Genomic DNA, 16,036 nt, shown 5'->3' on the forward strand with positions numbered 1-16,036 from the left:
GGCCGCCGTCGGGTGTGTCAGAGTAGAACACCAGGCTCCAGCAGGGAGGGAGGAAGGTGCCGCCTTTCCGGGTATCACCTTTTGCCTGTGGGTCTCCGCTGGCCGTCACCAGCACGTGTGTCTTGGCGGGGTGGGCTGAGCAGCACCAGGATCTGTGTATTTGGGTGTGTGGGGGGGAGGGTTTCGTTACCAGTACGTTGTCCTTTCTGTGGGAGTGGGAACCACACGTGCAAATGAACAGTCACAGAGGGACATGTTCCTGGTGTTGTGCACACCCGTGCTACAGCGTCACTGCTCAAAGCACGGCCCTTCCTGTGCACCTGTGTGGGCACCGGGTAGACCTGAGGTCACTGACTGCAGCAAAGCATGGCTTGCCTCCCCCAGGAACCCGTGAAGGCAACTCCAGCCATAGCACCCCCCTCGCTGCTTATACTTGCGGGTGAGGAGACGCCAGCCCAGGGCAGCTGGGGGTTGGAGAGAAGGCCGCCAGCTTCCAAGGTGCACATGACCAGGCTGGAAGTGCGCTGTGGTGAGCACAGTCAGTTCACGCAGACCCGTCCCCTGCGACGAGAGAGGATCCGACTTGCTGAGTTTGGGACCAGCTTTGCTTTCCATTGCAGGGGAGTGAGATGCCCAGAGACTCCTGCTGCCTGGACTGTGATAGCTACGTCTCAGCGGCTGGCGGTGGACTGTGGAACCATCTCTTGGGGGAAACAGTAGAAGCCCCATCCCCTGGGGGTGTCAAAAAGAGGCTGGGCTAAACTCTAGTCAGTGGCCTGAGGAGCATAATCCTGCCCTGGCAGGATATTTTGCCCCCTGCCTACCTTCGAAGGGTGGGTTGGTCTTTGAGAACGGGGTGTCACAGGGGCCCTAGGGAAGGATCCAAGCCGTCTCCCCCCCCCCAGAAGCAGACATGGGTGTGACCAGTGGGGATGTAACAGGAGGCTCTGCCTAATTAAAGTCCGGGGAGGGGAGAGTCTGGGGCCAGCCCTCTTTGCATGAGTTCCAGACCCATCTGGGAAGGGGGTCAGGCATTTCCTATCAAGGTCTGGAAGGCTACAACGGGAGGAGGGAATCTGCGATGAGCGGGGGATGGCATGTAGCCTGAACAGCCTCTGGGGCCAAGAAGCCTGCTTTGGTTTGAGTTGATGCAGGGGGGCCCTGGCGGAAGGGCCTGTGCCGCGAGTCCTCATGGGCTGGGCAGACAGTCCAGCAGCCTGTGGGACCCCCAGCCCGGGAGGCTCCCCCGAGCCTGAAGCCTGGGATGTGACCAGGACAGGTGACGGGTTTGCAGAAGTGAACACTGGCGCCCCACAGGCCGGGACGGGGGGTGAGGACGGGATGCGATCAGTTAAGTGTCAGGTGGAACCCGTTACCCATTCACTGGTTACCTAGGCTGAGCAAAGCCAAATTGCTGCGGGGGGAGCGGCCCAGTCCCCTTCCTGCTTCTAGCAGCCACCTCGTTCCTGCTTCTGACCCCCTGGCGTCTCGTTCCTGTTTCAAGTGAACAAGCCACTTGCCAATCAGAACCCGCCTTAGTTTTAATTCAAGCACGGACCAGAGCCAGTTGGTCCCACCCTCCTCTGGCCCGTCTGCCCTGGCTCTCCGGCACCATACAAGAAAGTGGCTCCTTAACACTGTGTCTCTTTTAGAACCGGATGCGCCCCCATCGTCGGGCGATGGTTCCTTAGGGCTGAAAACAGCGGATGGTCCAGGGACGCAGCCTGCGGTTACCAAGCCCTCGGCACGGTTCTGTGACGGTGACTCACAGGCTGCGACGTGGCTCTTGCCTGGGGCGAACGGAAGCGCCGGAGCCTTGCCCGCTTGCACCAGGCCAGGAGCTGGCCACCTGAATATTCCTACTCCGGAGCCAAGCAAGAGGCCTAGTTATCTCCTCTTGGACAGCCCTGTCTATGCAAAGCTCCAGACCAACGCATGGTCAATTAGCGGCAGAGGCAGGGGCAGCTCCCGAGAACAAAGGCCTTTCACGGCCTGCAGTGACAGCACGAAGGCTTGGCTCTTCGGCGAGGGCGCGGCGGAAGACGCCTTAGCAGCGAATTGATTTCCTGGTCCTTAGCTCTTCTTTCCCTCTGGGGGGCCTTAGGGGTTTTGAGCCCACCCACCTGGATCTTCCTTAACCGATTGTCTCCTGAAGCTCAGCTTCTATCAATAGCAGCGACGGATTTGAACTAGAGCCCTGGACCACTCGGGGTGGTTTGGAAGATGAACCAGAGCCAGGGCGGCTCAGTCTAGCCCAGACTTGGTGTCTCATGGCTTGGACCAGCTCTACCGTGAAATATCTGTTGTGTGCATGGGCCCGAGATCCTTGGTGGATCTCAACCTGGCAATCCCTGTATTCAGAACGTCCTACTTTCCGCCATCAGTTGCATGACGGGAACAGAGGCTCTTGTGTTGTTCCCAGCCCCCGCCCAGCCAGCTTCTGTTGCCCAGGGAATGGTTGCTAGAGCAACACGAGTGGATGCTTTGAAGCACATGGTTTCTCAGGGAGAGGGAAGAGGATTGCTCCCCTAGAGAGGGAGGTGGCCAGAATCCAGGCCTAGCCCTGAGTCAGACCCCACGTGGCGGAGGCTCCCAGGTACCACGCTCACTTGCTGGGGCTACGGTGGGACTAGCTGAGGGAATCACTCAGCGCACGTGCATGTCCACTGGCCCTTTGCTCTGAGAGCCACAGCACCAGGGCAGGTGTCTGTCACCCATGGCGAGAGGTGCTGAACACCCTCCGCTGCCACTGCCTTTGGTGGCCATTAAGGGTGTGCCACACCTTGGAAGAGCAGGTCCTGTGGGTGCAAAGCTCCATCAAACCATTGAACATTATCTGGTGTGCAGTGCCCCAGCATGGCTGCTGCTACTGCCTCTCCAAGCACAGCAACGAGCTGAAACTGAAATCCACCAGGGCCCCTCTAGCTATGGAAATCGCGCTGGAGGGCACGATTTCCATAGCTAGAGGGGCCCTGGTGGATTTCAGTTTCAGCTCGTTGCTGTGCTTGGAAATCGCGCCCTCCATGCAGCAGCCCTTTACCTAGTTGATCCTGCCAGTAGCATATGCTTGTCTCAAAGATTAAGCCATGCATGTCTAAGTACACACGGGCGTTACAGTGAAACTGCGAATGGCTCATTAAATCAGTTATGTCCTTTGATCGCTCCAAGCCTTACTTGGATAACTGGTAATTCTAGAGCTAATACATGCCGACGAGCGCTGACCTCCGGGGATGCGTGCATTTATCAGGGTCCATGCAGCGGCCCTTTGCGCCTGGCACGTTGTACCACATCCCACCCTAAGCTGCGTCTCGTGGCCTGGCTGGTGAGCAGCAGAAGCCTTCAAGTCCGATGCCCTCCATGCATACACGGCGCCTATGATGGGCCGTATGAAGGGCCGGGTGTGTGCCTCTGACAGCATTCCAGCGCCTCGGCAGTCGCACACACATACCCCCGGAGCCCGAGCCTCACTCTGAACACTCGCCAGTGCAGACTCATACAGGGGGACGAGCCAAGTGATTAGGGAACACCACGGTTTCTCCTCCTTGCCTTTCAAAGGCGTTTGTAATTGCCTTTCTGTCTGAGCAACTGGCCCCCACCCCTCTCCAGAGGAGGCGAAGACCAGACTGGAATAATAATGAACAGGCCCTCTCTCCCCTCCCTTTATCCTGCCCACAGATGCAGCTCAGGGATGCAGAGGGTTTTGCAAACGTTAATACCAGGCTCGCGTGGGGTGCGGGTGGGGGGGCCTGTACTCAGCCAGCCCGGCCTTAGGAGAGTGGAGGAATGAGATTGGGGCTTGTTCCCCTGGTGATGGACCATCAGAAGTCCACGCTGATGAGCGGTGTTGCACTCAGCTGTACCTACAGCTGAACTGTAGGGGTGGGTGGACTCATTCCGGTCCTGACCCTGATTGATTTCAATGGGGATGAGGCATCTAACTCCCTTGAGCGTCTGGGCCTTTGCCCACGACTGGCAGACGGCCTCGGCTTGGGAAACAGTCCCAGGCCTGGGATCAAATAGTAGCCACTTGCTGCCTAGGCGGAAGTCACCATGCTGGAAGCGGCCAGTGTAAGGGCTTGCTGGACACAGCAGTTAGCTTCTTTCTCAGCTGAGCAAGCTAGTGGATGCACAGCAAAGTCAGGCATGGAGCCTCCCGCTGGAATGAGATGCGTGCGCACAGACGCACTCACTGCTCAGGCAAATCAGTGCTCTAAAGGAGCAAGCAAAGCCTAGTGCGTTGCTTCCCCTCATTGGCTGCCCTCAAATCGCTACGTCACCTTTGCAACTGGATAGTGTCTCAGCAGGGACCCTACAGTGTCTGAGCGCTAAGTACGGGGAACTCATAGAGATGCAACACACTGGCTTAGTGTGTGTGGTCACAACTCTGGCCAGTGAGGCTAAGCGATACTAGACGCTCACAGCGAGCAGAGGGCTTCAGCTCAGGGGTGTGTTTGGGGCTGGGGGTCCAGGGTTTGATCCCAGCTGATGACGACCCTGGAGGTCTGTCGACAGTGTCTGTTTCACTTGTGCTGGATGGAGTGGGCGCTAAGCCTGTGGGACAGTCATGATGTTAGATGCATACGTGGCTGGGACGCATCAGGGAATTACGGGGCGGGTCCCTCTAAGAAATATGTGAGGGCTTGTTTGGTGCAGTGATGCACACAGACCACCACAGCGCCCCCTTGTGTCAGAGTGTGGTGTTGCATGGGGAGTTTTTGTCTCTAGTGCCCCCTGCAGGCTGTCTGTCCTTGCATCGCTCTGGCTGAGAAGCTGCTAGTCTGAAGCCCCGCCCCCCGGGCAGCACAATGTCCACATATAGGCCAGAGTCCCCCAAAATTGACCTGTGTTGTGCCCTTGCCCTGGCTCAAGTACTTAGCACTGTCCTGCCCAGCCTCAGTTTCCCTGGGGCCTCTGGTTCCACCAGTCTCTGCTGTTTGGGCCCTTCAAGGAACCTGGCAGCCAGTTTCCCCAGACTAAACTCACTTAGTAGGGCCCAGAGCTCTGCCTCGTAGCCCCCGGAGCTTTGTTTAGTTCCCAAAATGATTGGGGGACTGGAGCACAGGAACTACGAGGAGAGGCTGAGGGATTTGGGCTTGTTTAGTCTGCAGAAGAGCAGGGTGACGGGGGATTTGAGAGCAGCCTTCAGCTAACCTGAAGGGAGGTTCCCAAGAGGCTGGAGAGAGGCTGTTCTCAGTGGTGGCAGAGGGCAGAACGAGGAGCAAGGGTCTCAAGTTGCAAGGGGGGGGGGGGGAATCTGGGTTGGAGATTAGGAAAAGCTATTTCCCCAGGTGGGGAAGCACTGGAATGGGTTCCCTAGGGACAGGGTGGAATCTCCACATGCCCCTTGCGCCAAGGCTCGGCCAAGCTGTGATGAATAGCATGCCACACACATACATCGGCCCAGATTTCTGCTCTCCAAACTGCACCATGGCTCTGCGCACCTCCGGCTCCTCACACAGCAAGCATGAAACGAGGGAGGCCCCTGCAACCTGCTAACCGAGTGGGCTCCAACAAGGCAGCTGGTGCCTCTCCGAGCCACGGGGCCCTCCTGCAAACAGAACAACAAAGCCCAGCCTTTTGTCTCCGACCATGGAGTCATCCTCAGCAGCTGCTTCCCCTGCCAGGGGAGGCCTCTCAGCAGCCACCCTGCAGCCAGGCAGAAAGAACCTGTCTCGCAGAGATTCTGTGACAACAACAGCAGCACATTGTCCCGCCGGCCAGCAGCCCCGTGCCCTGGCCTGCCGCCTCCTGACCGACAGAGCGATGATTAAAGAGGATGGAGATCGAGTGTGGCATGAACATGTCCACGGGCGGCCCCGCTCCCAGCCCCTTTTCCGCACCACACAGAGCGCCCTCTGCCGGGCACCCGACCTCTTAAAATGCAAGCCGCCATCCCGGGTGTGCATTGTCCCATTGCTGCTTTGCTGTCCTGCCCCGGTCTGAGCTGGCGCAATTCCATTCAGGAGCAGCGGCCTCCTTTTTGGCAGGAGAGGTCTGCAGGACTGGTCTCAGGCAGTCCGAGCCAAGCGCCGGGGCAGGGTGAATGGCTGGAGCAGGCGCTGAAGGAGGTGGGGAAGGTGGATTGGGATTTGCTGGCTCTGACACCTCTGGTGAAATTTGGGCCCCAAGTAGTGGAAATCTCATGAGATCAGCTGACCCCCTGGGGTTTTCAGGCCCAGCCGAACCAGGACCAGAAAGCAGGCCCCTCTCTGTTCAGATGTAACCTGAAACCAAGCCCACGTGTATGAAGGGACCACTCAGGGCAACCAGAATAAGCCAGGTTACGAGAGCGCAGGATGGGAACATGCCGCTTTGTTTATCTGCCTCCCGAGAACGTAGAAACTGGCACTGAAGGGAGGGGCAGGGCAGGGCTCTATCCCATAACACCAGGCTGCTGCACCATGGTGAGGACACCAAGACGTGACCAAGAAGCCAAGAGCTGGCTGTGGCCAAGGCCTAGGTGTCAGCTGAGAACTGACAAACTCGCAGCCGGAAACCAGGCTGATGCATTTGTATATTAGGACAGATCAAAGTGGATTGTTTAAATAGAGAAGAATGTTTCAGATGTTTTAAACATCCTGAAAACTACTGGGATGCTGCATTAGCTGTCTTCCCGTTAGAAGACAATGGTAAACATTTACACTGTATGTACCCCACAGTGAAATGAGCCCCATCAAGTGAGAAAGAAGGCTTGTATCATGCAGTGAAGAACTTTAGCAGGACTGTGCTAATTCTTGTGCCTTTGAAGGCAAGTGGTCCTTGTGTGTGATGATCACAGATCACCAGTGACACTATCTGCGTTCTCCTCGCCCTCTGCCCTCAAAGGAAGAGTCCGTGCTGTAGTGAGCCCGTCAGCACGGTTTCTGGGAGCAGAAGCATGAAGGAAGAGACACCTGCTTATCTCTGGACTGTTTGGACAGAGCAAATGAGTGAGGAGATGGAGCTCCCTGGACTTTTCCTGGGCAGCCCTGAAAGACTTATGGGAAACTGGCAGATGACTACACATCGGCTACCATTTGGAATTCTAGCCCATGACTCACCCGTAGATCTGTTTTACCTGCTTTAGCTTCTCAATAACTCTCGGCCTTTGTTTAGCATATTTTGAAATTTGTCACATTTACCCAGCACCAAATTTCAAAATAACGTGCTATATCGAGACATCCCTTAACCCTCGTGGAACAAGGATTACAGGGATGCTGAAATAGCGTGTCCACTATTTCAAAGCCTATCTCAAAATAGCGAGCGTGGTCAAAAAATACTTCCAGTATCCCCAAATAGCCCTGCTGTGTAGATGTACCCTTAGTTAGTTTACTCCAGACTTGGTTACCAGAGTTGTCTTTGGCGTGAGCGCCGGGATGCAAATGAGCCTGGTGAGTGGGACTGGGTATTATTACCTGATGCTTTGTGATTTCTGGGGGAAGTGACAATTTTTCATGTAGCCCCAAGCTGGCCTCAGATCTCTGGATGCGATGCCATAGTAAGGCTGCTGTAATCACTGGGAGTTCGTGTGTGTTACTAGGTGGGTACATCCCACTGCTGGGGCTCTGCTCTGCTTTCTGACATTCTGCCCCGAGGCTGGCCCTCACGGTTGTGAGGCGCTCCAGACAGCATGACGGGTGTGTTTATTATACAGATCCGGGCAAAATACAGCCCGTGGGCCAGATGCGTCCTGCCACCGTCCTGCAGCCCAGTGGGAGCCTCAGGTCGGTTCTCTGCCTGATGCACCCCCGCACGCCCTCAAAGCAGCCAGTTGCGGGCCCATGTCCTTCTCTGAGTGCTGCGAGCCCCTAGGTAAGGGCTTCACATGCAGACTTGCCCCAGCACAATCTGGCAGCTCCCATTGGCTGGTTTACGGCCAATGGGAACTGCCCGGGCCATGCTTGGGGTGCAGATAGCACACAGAGGGCCCCTCCAGGGCATGCAGCACACAGAGTACATGGTCCCTGTAGCCAGCTGCTTTGAGCAGTGTGTGGGGCACACAAAGCAGGGAGTCTGCCCAACGCTCCCACTGGGCTGCTGGCTGGGAGCCACCTAAGTAAGTGTCTCTCAGCCAGAGCCTGTACCTGGCACTCCAGCCCCTCCCCCAACCATCTGCTCCCCCTCCTGCACTCCTGCCCCAGGTCACAATCTCCTCCCAGACCCTGAACCCCTCTTCCAGGTTAGACTCCTCTCTTGCACCCCTCCTGAACCCTGCACCTACTCCTGCACCCCAATCCCCCCCAGGTCACAACCCACTCCTTCACTCAAACCCACCCAGACCCCTCACCCCCTCTTGCACCCCTATCATCTACCCTGAGCTCCCTTCTGCATCCAGCCTCCATCCCAGACCCTGCACCCACCCCCGTTAATGTCATGGAATTCTGGGAAGCCCTTGCCCACTTTCCAAATTCATGGAGTGCCCCTCCCCATCAAAAATGATTGCCCACCCTTGGTTTGTTGTGTTCTCTAGTCTTGTGTATTTATTGTGCGGCTAAGTACTGAGCAGTGGTGCTTCAGGATCTGTGCAAAGTCTGTCTGTCTGTGCTGCATGTTACCCTATCCCAGGCCCTGCAGCATTACCTGGCTAGGACTCTGGGAAGGGTGGGCACATGCTACAGGGGAGTCTGGGGGCTTGAACCGCACTTCTGGGGGCTAGAGAGGGGCAGTCCTGGAGCATATGGGAAGGCAGCTTCTGGCGGGTCTTGGAGGTGCTGCTCCATTAGATCTGGGACACACTGGCGGCTGCAGGGCTGGCTGGGCATGTATATGTGCTCACGGGCTTTTCCTTTCCATCCATCCCCTTTGTTTTGGGCTCGAATGCCAAGGGCCGGGGAGCTGAGGTCAGGCGTGGCAGAGGTGTCGGCGGACAGGGACAGCAAGACACGGGGGCAGATCTGACTCTGGGGGCTGTTCTCCCGGTGATGCTGAGAGCGACGTCACTTTCCAGCTGGGGCTCTGCCCTGACAGGGACATCAGACAAGGCAGATGTGTGTATGTGGGGGGAGGGGGGAGCATGTGACCATGACTATCAACAGGGTTTGAACTCAAGATCTCCACTGCTAAAAGCTTGGGCCTGTGCTGCCTGAGAAAAGGGACGAGTCCAGCCGCTGGAACTGCGGGAGCACCCTTGGCCTCTTATGGGGCTCTGAAGTAGACAAAGACAGGGGTGCACCTGTCCACAGCCAGCATGAGCCCTCATCTGAGGAGGGATTCTGGCCTTCCTGTACTTGGAGCACGCGCTCTGGGAAGCAGCTATAGCACATGCTTCTCCTCCTGCGGGGAATGTTGCTCCCTTGGGTCATATGATATCAGGCGCCTCTGGGGCTTACACCACCACCTAATTCCCTATGCAACTTGGAACAGTTTGTAAGTGATGCGTAAAGAGAACCCTGGAAAGCTCTGGAGAGCAGGAAGGACCAATAAGTGAAGCGGGAGGAAGTGACCAAAATGATGCTAAAAGAAGGGGAGGAAAAGCCAGGAACTAGGAATTAAAGAAGGAATAAATGTAAACACTGGAGCACGATGGTCGCTCCAGGGACCGGTCCGATTTATCGGTGCACAAATGCCAGAAGGAGGCTAAGAGAAACAGGGGTGCAGAGTATACGCAAAGGGGGAAGTTCACATCTGGAGCTGACAGTCCTTCACCTGGGTGAATTTCACCCAATGTGAGTGGAACTTTTGCCTTGCAGGGTGCACTGGGACATGTCAAGAAAGCAAAGAGCTGAAAGTCAAGAGCTTAGAAGTGACCAAGGGAAAGGGCCCGGCTAAGGCCTTTGAAAGTATGTATCAAAGGAAGTTGGGAAGAAAGACCCTGGTGAAGAATGGGCAGACCTCAGCAGTAAAGGTAACAGACGTGGCCGCTCGCGCTGATAGCACAGTGGTTTTCACATTGCGCGAGAATTCTGGGAGTTTGACAAATCTTCCTGTCCTGGATTAGGATGAAAAGTCAAAATCTTGAAAATTTTCATGTATGAATGAACCAAACGTTTTCCTGGTTTGGACCCACTGGAATGTTTTTCATTTGGTTTTTCAACCCGCTTTTCTTTCCTCTAGCCACTGTCTGGCGTTGCCCACCATTTGGAACCAAATGTCGTTCTGATGCAAAACACAGAGACGTTCCTGTTCCGAAGGGTCAATGGGATTTCTGGCAAACAAATCTCTAAGGGAGAGATTGAAACCGACCCTGATTCCTGAACAGTTTCAGTTTCAACAAAGTGGCATGTTTGGGCAAAGCATTCCCGACCAGCCCTAGCGGGAGGCTGCAGTGGAAGCATATGAAGGGGAGTCACCAAGCAAGGCGCTTCCTTGGAATTCAGGTTGGGATTTCAACCTCCCCTCCCCATAAGTGTTTATATGTTCTGGTAGGACCGAGAGGCACTGAACTCGCATACAATCAGTGATGTTCCCTGTGCCTGAGTGCTTACAGTCGGAATAAGCAAGACTCACAAAAGGGGAAACTGAGGCACAGAGGGGGACTTGACTTATATAAGGCTACACCCAGGGCAATGCTAGACTGAGGAACATAACTTGCATCTCCTAACGCCTAGTCCGGTTCTTGATGCACTAAACCCAGCTGGCTCCCGTAGTCCCCAATGGGCCAGGCTCCACGCTAATACACATCAACCCGTGACATGATGCTATACAGATACGGTGTGTCTAGACTACAGGGTTTTGTCAACAAAAGTGGACTTTTGTCGACAAAACTATACCTGCGTCTACACTGCCGCTGAGTTCTGTCGACATAATGTTTTCTCAACAGCAGTAAACCTCATTCTATGAGGAATAACGCCTTTTGTTGACAGAGTTCTGTCGACAGATGGCGTTATGGCATCTACACTGACCTGTGCGTCTACACTGTCATGTCTTGCTTTGCGGCTTGCTTTGTTGACAGAACTGGCTGTAGTCTAGACGCTCTTTGTCGACAGACGCTTTGTCAACAGAACTGGATGTAGTCTAGACGTTCTTTGTCAACAGATGCTTTGTCAACAGAACTGGCTGTAGTCTAGACGTTCTTTGTCAACAGATGCTTTGTCAACAGAACTGGCTGTAGTCTAGACGTTCTTTGTCAACAGACGCTTTGTTGACAGAATTGGCTGTAGTCTAGACGTTCTTTGTCGACAGATGCTTTGTCAACAGAACTGGCTGTAGTCTAGACGTTCTTTGTCAACAGATGCTTTGTCGACAGTATCTGTCAACAAAACTTCTGTCGACAAAAGCCTGTAGTCTAGACGTACCCATACAATGTAAGTCACCCGATTGTAATTAACCCTGCACTGCCCGGGCTGCAGGTTTGATGTCCTGAAACAATTCTGGTCTGGACCGGTCCCTTCCCCACTGCCTCGCTTCCTGGGGAAATGGTTCCACATTCCCTCACCATAGCACTGAGGGCAAACCCTTTATCTTAGGCAGGGGAGCAGGCAGTCACCCACTCAATTCCCTGCAAAGAAGAGCTCTCCAGGGTGAGTGGGGGGCTCACGGCTTGGGCCTTAGAGGCTGCATGGATCGAGTCTCTGGGCTGGGTAAGACATGGCTACTCACCAGGGCAGGCAGGGAGCCAGGTGCAGGAGCAGGGGCCGTGTTCTCTATGATGCGGGCGGCCCCCCAGGGTAAAGGATGAAACGCAATTCCATGAGAAAGGCAGCATCAGTGGTGGAAGAGGAGCGCCTTGGCTCAGCCCGCCAGGCTGGGGGCTGCATCACCTGGAACCCGCCCGTCACCGGTAGCATCTCCTCACCCGTAGCGTGGCATCGAGGTCATGTGACTTCAGTGTGTTCTGAGGGGTGGAGCCTGGAGTCAGGACATGCAGAGGACTTCTCCGCCATGCTGGAGAGCACTGCTTCTCTATGGGAAGCAACTTGCCATGGAGCTGCCATGGCCGGGTGTCCCTGGGACCAGGTCGTTCCGCTGCAAGCCCGTGGGTTCTGCAAGCCTGCGGCCAGCTCCTGCACTGAACCTGTGGGATTGGCTGGATCAGACTCTGGGCCTGTGAGACAGCAGCAGTTACCTGCACAGCTGGGGCACTGGCGGGCCTTCGAACTGCACCCCAAAACCCACTCGCCATCCATAGCTTTTCAGAGGGGGCTGCACCACACCCCGGCATCTGCGAGCTCTCCCGTTGGCTCCATTCATAGGGGTTTGCTGGCAGCGGTGGCAAACTTTGTTCATTGGAGGCTCTGCATATGCTGGGCCTTGTGTCACTTCGGCAGGCGGGGGAGTGGAGACGTCTGCACGTGGCCCCTGCCCCACCCCAGGCCTCCCGCAGGCCAAGGTCCCAAGCAACTAGAGATGGTCCCACTCAGTGGCGATTCTGCACAGAAGCAGCGGATCCTCTTCTTTGCCTGTGGCCGGTTCGCGTCTCTGGTTTGCATCAATCCTGCAGCTCAACTGTCCCCCGGCCCCCCTTCTTCCCCTGCCCCGCCAGCCCTCCACTTCAGACAGTTGTGCTAAAAATTAAATTAAATGAAGCACAAGGGCTCTGGACGGATTCGATCAACATAAATAGAGACAAACCCCCTCCCCCCCCCCACAACCTGCCTCGCGTCCATGAGCTTTTTGTTCGTGAAAGGGCCCCCCACTCCGGGAGGCTCCGAGTCCGAGGTCTTTGTTAAGCATTTTGTTCCCTTGCTCCATGCCCCCTCCCCCTCCCCAGTATTTGTAGAAATGAGAAGCCCCCCCCCCCCCAGCCCCACGGCAGTTTGGAGGCTGCCCCGCCCCCGTGATGGGCGGCAGCAGGGTCGGATTGGCGCAGTCACCAGCCCCTGCTGGGAAAAACCTCAGTCTGGTCCCCTCCTCCTCTGCCCAACATGTGCCTCCAGCCAGGCTGGGCGCCCTCTGCGTCCCGCTCGCCGTCCTCCAGCTCCATCTCTCAGCAGCTGCCACGGGTCCCTCCCCCCTGCCCTGGCACCCAAGCCAGGGGTGGCTCCTTCTCCCTCCTCCAGAAGAAGGCAGGATGTGCTGGAAGGACCAGGGCGGCTCACGTGCCGGGGCAGGCATGGAGACTGGTGATGGGGGGGCCCCCGTGCCGATGGAGAGAGGGGGCGTGCCTGCTGCCAGGGGCGGCGAAGGTTCGGTCCGGCTGCTCCCTCTGCTGCTGGCTCAGAACCCGGCGCTCTCCGAGCTGCTGCGGCTGTTGTAGCTGGGGCTGGGGCTGTGGGAGTGGCTCTGGGGGCTGCGAGTCCGGCTCCGGCTGGTGCTGTAGCTGTCGTAGCTCCGGCTCCGGCTCCGGCTCCGGCTCCGGCTGTAGGAGTAGCTGCTCAGGGAGCTGGAAGAGGATGGACTGGGCCGGTAGTAGGGGATCGGGCGCTTGCGGGCACTGCAAATCAAAGGGAAACCGAGTCAGGGCTGGGCAAGGCGGGACAGGGAGCTGGATGGAATGTGGGCTTTGGCTTGAGCACGGGGGGGAAGCGGAGGTGGGGGCTCTAGCTTAGGCCAGCTGAGCCCCACAATTACCCTCCTCCCCAGACAAGGGGCTGCTCTGGAGTCCAATCTGGACGCAAACGGCCTGCGTTGACCCCAGAGCGGCAGGGCAGCCAGAGGCCAATGCGTCTGTTCATTGCGAGGCATTTCTCCTCAGCCTGTGACTGTTGCCAAGGCATCGGGTCCCCACCCCTGCCTGTTCCCCTCTTCCCCCCGTGCCCAAGCCGTCCTCCGGGGTTAGTCCTGGATTAGGCAGCTACGACAGAGCATGGAGAAGGTTAATTGTCGCTTGTGGTTTTGTTCCCCGACACCAAAGAGTTAAAGCTGCAGAAAAACAGAAGTTAGGGATTAGTGGGGGGCTTGGTCAGGCCAGGCCCTGGGGCCGGGGGGCCTGAGCTGCTGCTGCAAGTGTCCCGGGGTGAGCCCAGAACAACCCTGCCCTTGGGTTCTCCCCACTCCTGGTCCCAAGGGCAGGCTCAGCTGGGGAAGTCTCTCCTGCCGCGTTCGTTGGGCCCCAGGCTGTGGGGACGGGGTCGGTGTGAAGAATGACAGGGGGCTTCCTTGACCCCACAGGTGCCCGGTACCCCCCATAGGCCCCATTGGATCTGTAGCCTGCCAACCTTCTTCCATGGGCCCCATGGCCTCCCCCACGAGCCCCATGGCCTCCAAATCCTCCCCTGTCAGCCACTCCTAGCAGGCTCTCTCCTGGACGTCCACCATGCCCTTCCCCATGGGCCGCTGGGTGCCTTTCTCTGTGGGTCCCCAAATGGCCCTCCTCTTCACCCACCCCCTCCTCACCTTGCCCACGAGCCTTACCCCTCTCCTTAGCTGCCCACGGCACAGACCTCTTTCAGCCTGCCTCGCACTCGGCCCCTCTGCCTTGGCTCAGCCCCATTCACAAACGCCTCACCCCACCCTCCACTCGGAGGGCAGCTCCCACAAGTGGGGTTCAGGCTGTTAGCGCCTCAGTTTCCCCAGCTCCAAGGCTCACTGCAGCTGGCACTGGCTACTTGCCCAGGAGTCAGGGTGTGCCCCTCTTAGGCAGGCAGTGAAAGGTGGGCAAGGAGCAGATGCTACCAAGCTCCTCCCCCCACCCTCCCGATCCTGTGGGGGGAGTGCAGGAACCACGCGTGCCCCGGGTGAGTGGTGTTAGTGGGAGCGCGAGAGTGAGACAGACGGCACAGACACGGCTTAGCGCTGAAGGCCTCACACAGTGAATTCAGGGACACACGGGGGGTCCTGGACACCATGGTAACCAGGCCCACGGCGACGCTCTCCAAGAGGAACCTAGAGACGGGCTGGAAAAGGAGAGGTTGGCATCAATAATGGAGGGGGGAGGAATCGGCCAGACAAACGTACGGGGCTCAGATACAAATGTGGGAGCTCCAGCTGGGGGGACCTGGGGGTGCTTGAGGCTCCTTTGCAGGCAAGAGGCCTGTAGGCATCACCCCGTTTTTCTTAGTGCAGTAATGGGAGCCCAAGGACGCACGTCTCTGGGCATCTTGCCAGCTGTAAGGTATTTCTCCTTACAGCACCGCTGTGGGGCAGGGCCGGGATGTTCATTCCCAGTAGTACAGAAGGGAAACTGAGGCACACGACTTAGTCACCCAGCAGGAAACTGAGCACAGGCCTCGCAAAGCCACGGCGCATGCGCTAACTACTGGGCCATTCTTCTGCTGTTTATTTGGGCCTAATGTCCCATTTCTGCCTGTGTTCACTTCCCCACTGCCCCACCCCAATCAGCGCAGAAGGACTCAAGTTCCCTTTAAAAAAAATCACAGACTTGAAACTAAGGAAATATCAGGACACAACAGGCCATGTGTCTGGAGGGAGCCGGACTGAGCAGCAAAACCGGAATGGAGCAAACGGGCCGGAGGGCTGGGTTCCCCGGCTTGCACCCTGGGGCCGGTGCACACGATTCCGCGCCTCACCCCACCCTGCCCCCACCCGGCAGCTGCTGCCATTTCAGCTCAGCGCCCCGGGGCAGACGAGTTCCCAGGCCACGGGGACAGCCAGGAAACTGAAAATACAGGACTTCGGCGTGTGGCGAGCTACAGCTATTCGTGGGTGTGGCCTCTCAGAGCCAGGCTGGGCAGCTTCACAGCCTCCCGGACCGAGCAAACAACACATCTGGTACACTGCATAGAGAACAACCCATTCACTCTTAAAGGCTGCTGCAAGAGCGGAGGGCTCCGTTACGCCGGGGGCAGCTCTGTACAGCGCCATACCAATAAGCCATGGCACTGATTGCGTGGCAGTAACACAGATCAGACACAGCCGCTGCCGGCCCAGTAAAGCGCCTTACTGCTCCGTTTCCAGTGGGGCCACCTTGCAACACGGCTTCCCTTTTGCAGTAACTGCTTGACTTGCTTCCCCAGCCTGAGCCTGCAAACACACACTGGGTAGTTCCACGCAGCCCCAGGAGCGTTCCATGCGTAGGGGGCTCTGCGCTCCGGAGGCTAGGGTGCCCAGGAGGGCGTGTGGTGCTAGAAAGCCGGGAGTCCAAGCTTCCTGCTGGTGCAAACGGGTGAAAGTGCCTCGACTTCAGCGCTGTTTTGCCTCATGACATCGGCCGTGAATCGGGCCCCTAAGAAGGCAGGACCACACTCCTCTGGAGCAGCAAAGTCACAGGAATCGGTAA

At 57.1% G+C, this 16,036-nt stretch overlaps 1 protein-coding gene across 1 annotated transcript in view; it reads right to left on the reverse strand.

Annotated features, from left to right (window-relative positions):
• Positions 1-3,067: 3,067 nt before the first annotated feature.
• Positions 3,068-16,036, reverse strand: part of SRRM3 (serine/arginine repetitive matrix 3) — a 95,637-nt gene continuing 82,668 nt past the window's right edge. Inside the window, exon 14 of the mRNA XM_089772103.1 lies at positions 3,068-13,291. Coding sequence (XP_089628229.1) covers positions 13,075-13,291 — 217 coding nt within the window. The 3' untranslated portion in view covers positions 3,068-13,074. The remainder of the gene's footprint in view (positions 13,292-16,036) is intronic.

This window comes from Pelodiscus sinensis, chromosome 21, assembly GCF_052426305.1.
Source record: "Pelodiscus sinensis isolate ZL-2025 chromosome 21, ASM5242630v1, whole genome shotgun sequence".
Taxonomy (NCBI): domain Eukaryota; kingdom Metazoa; phylum Chordata; order Testudines; family Trionychidae; genus Pelodiscus; species Pelodiscus sinensis.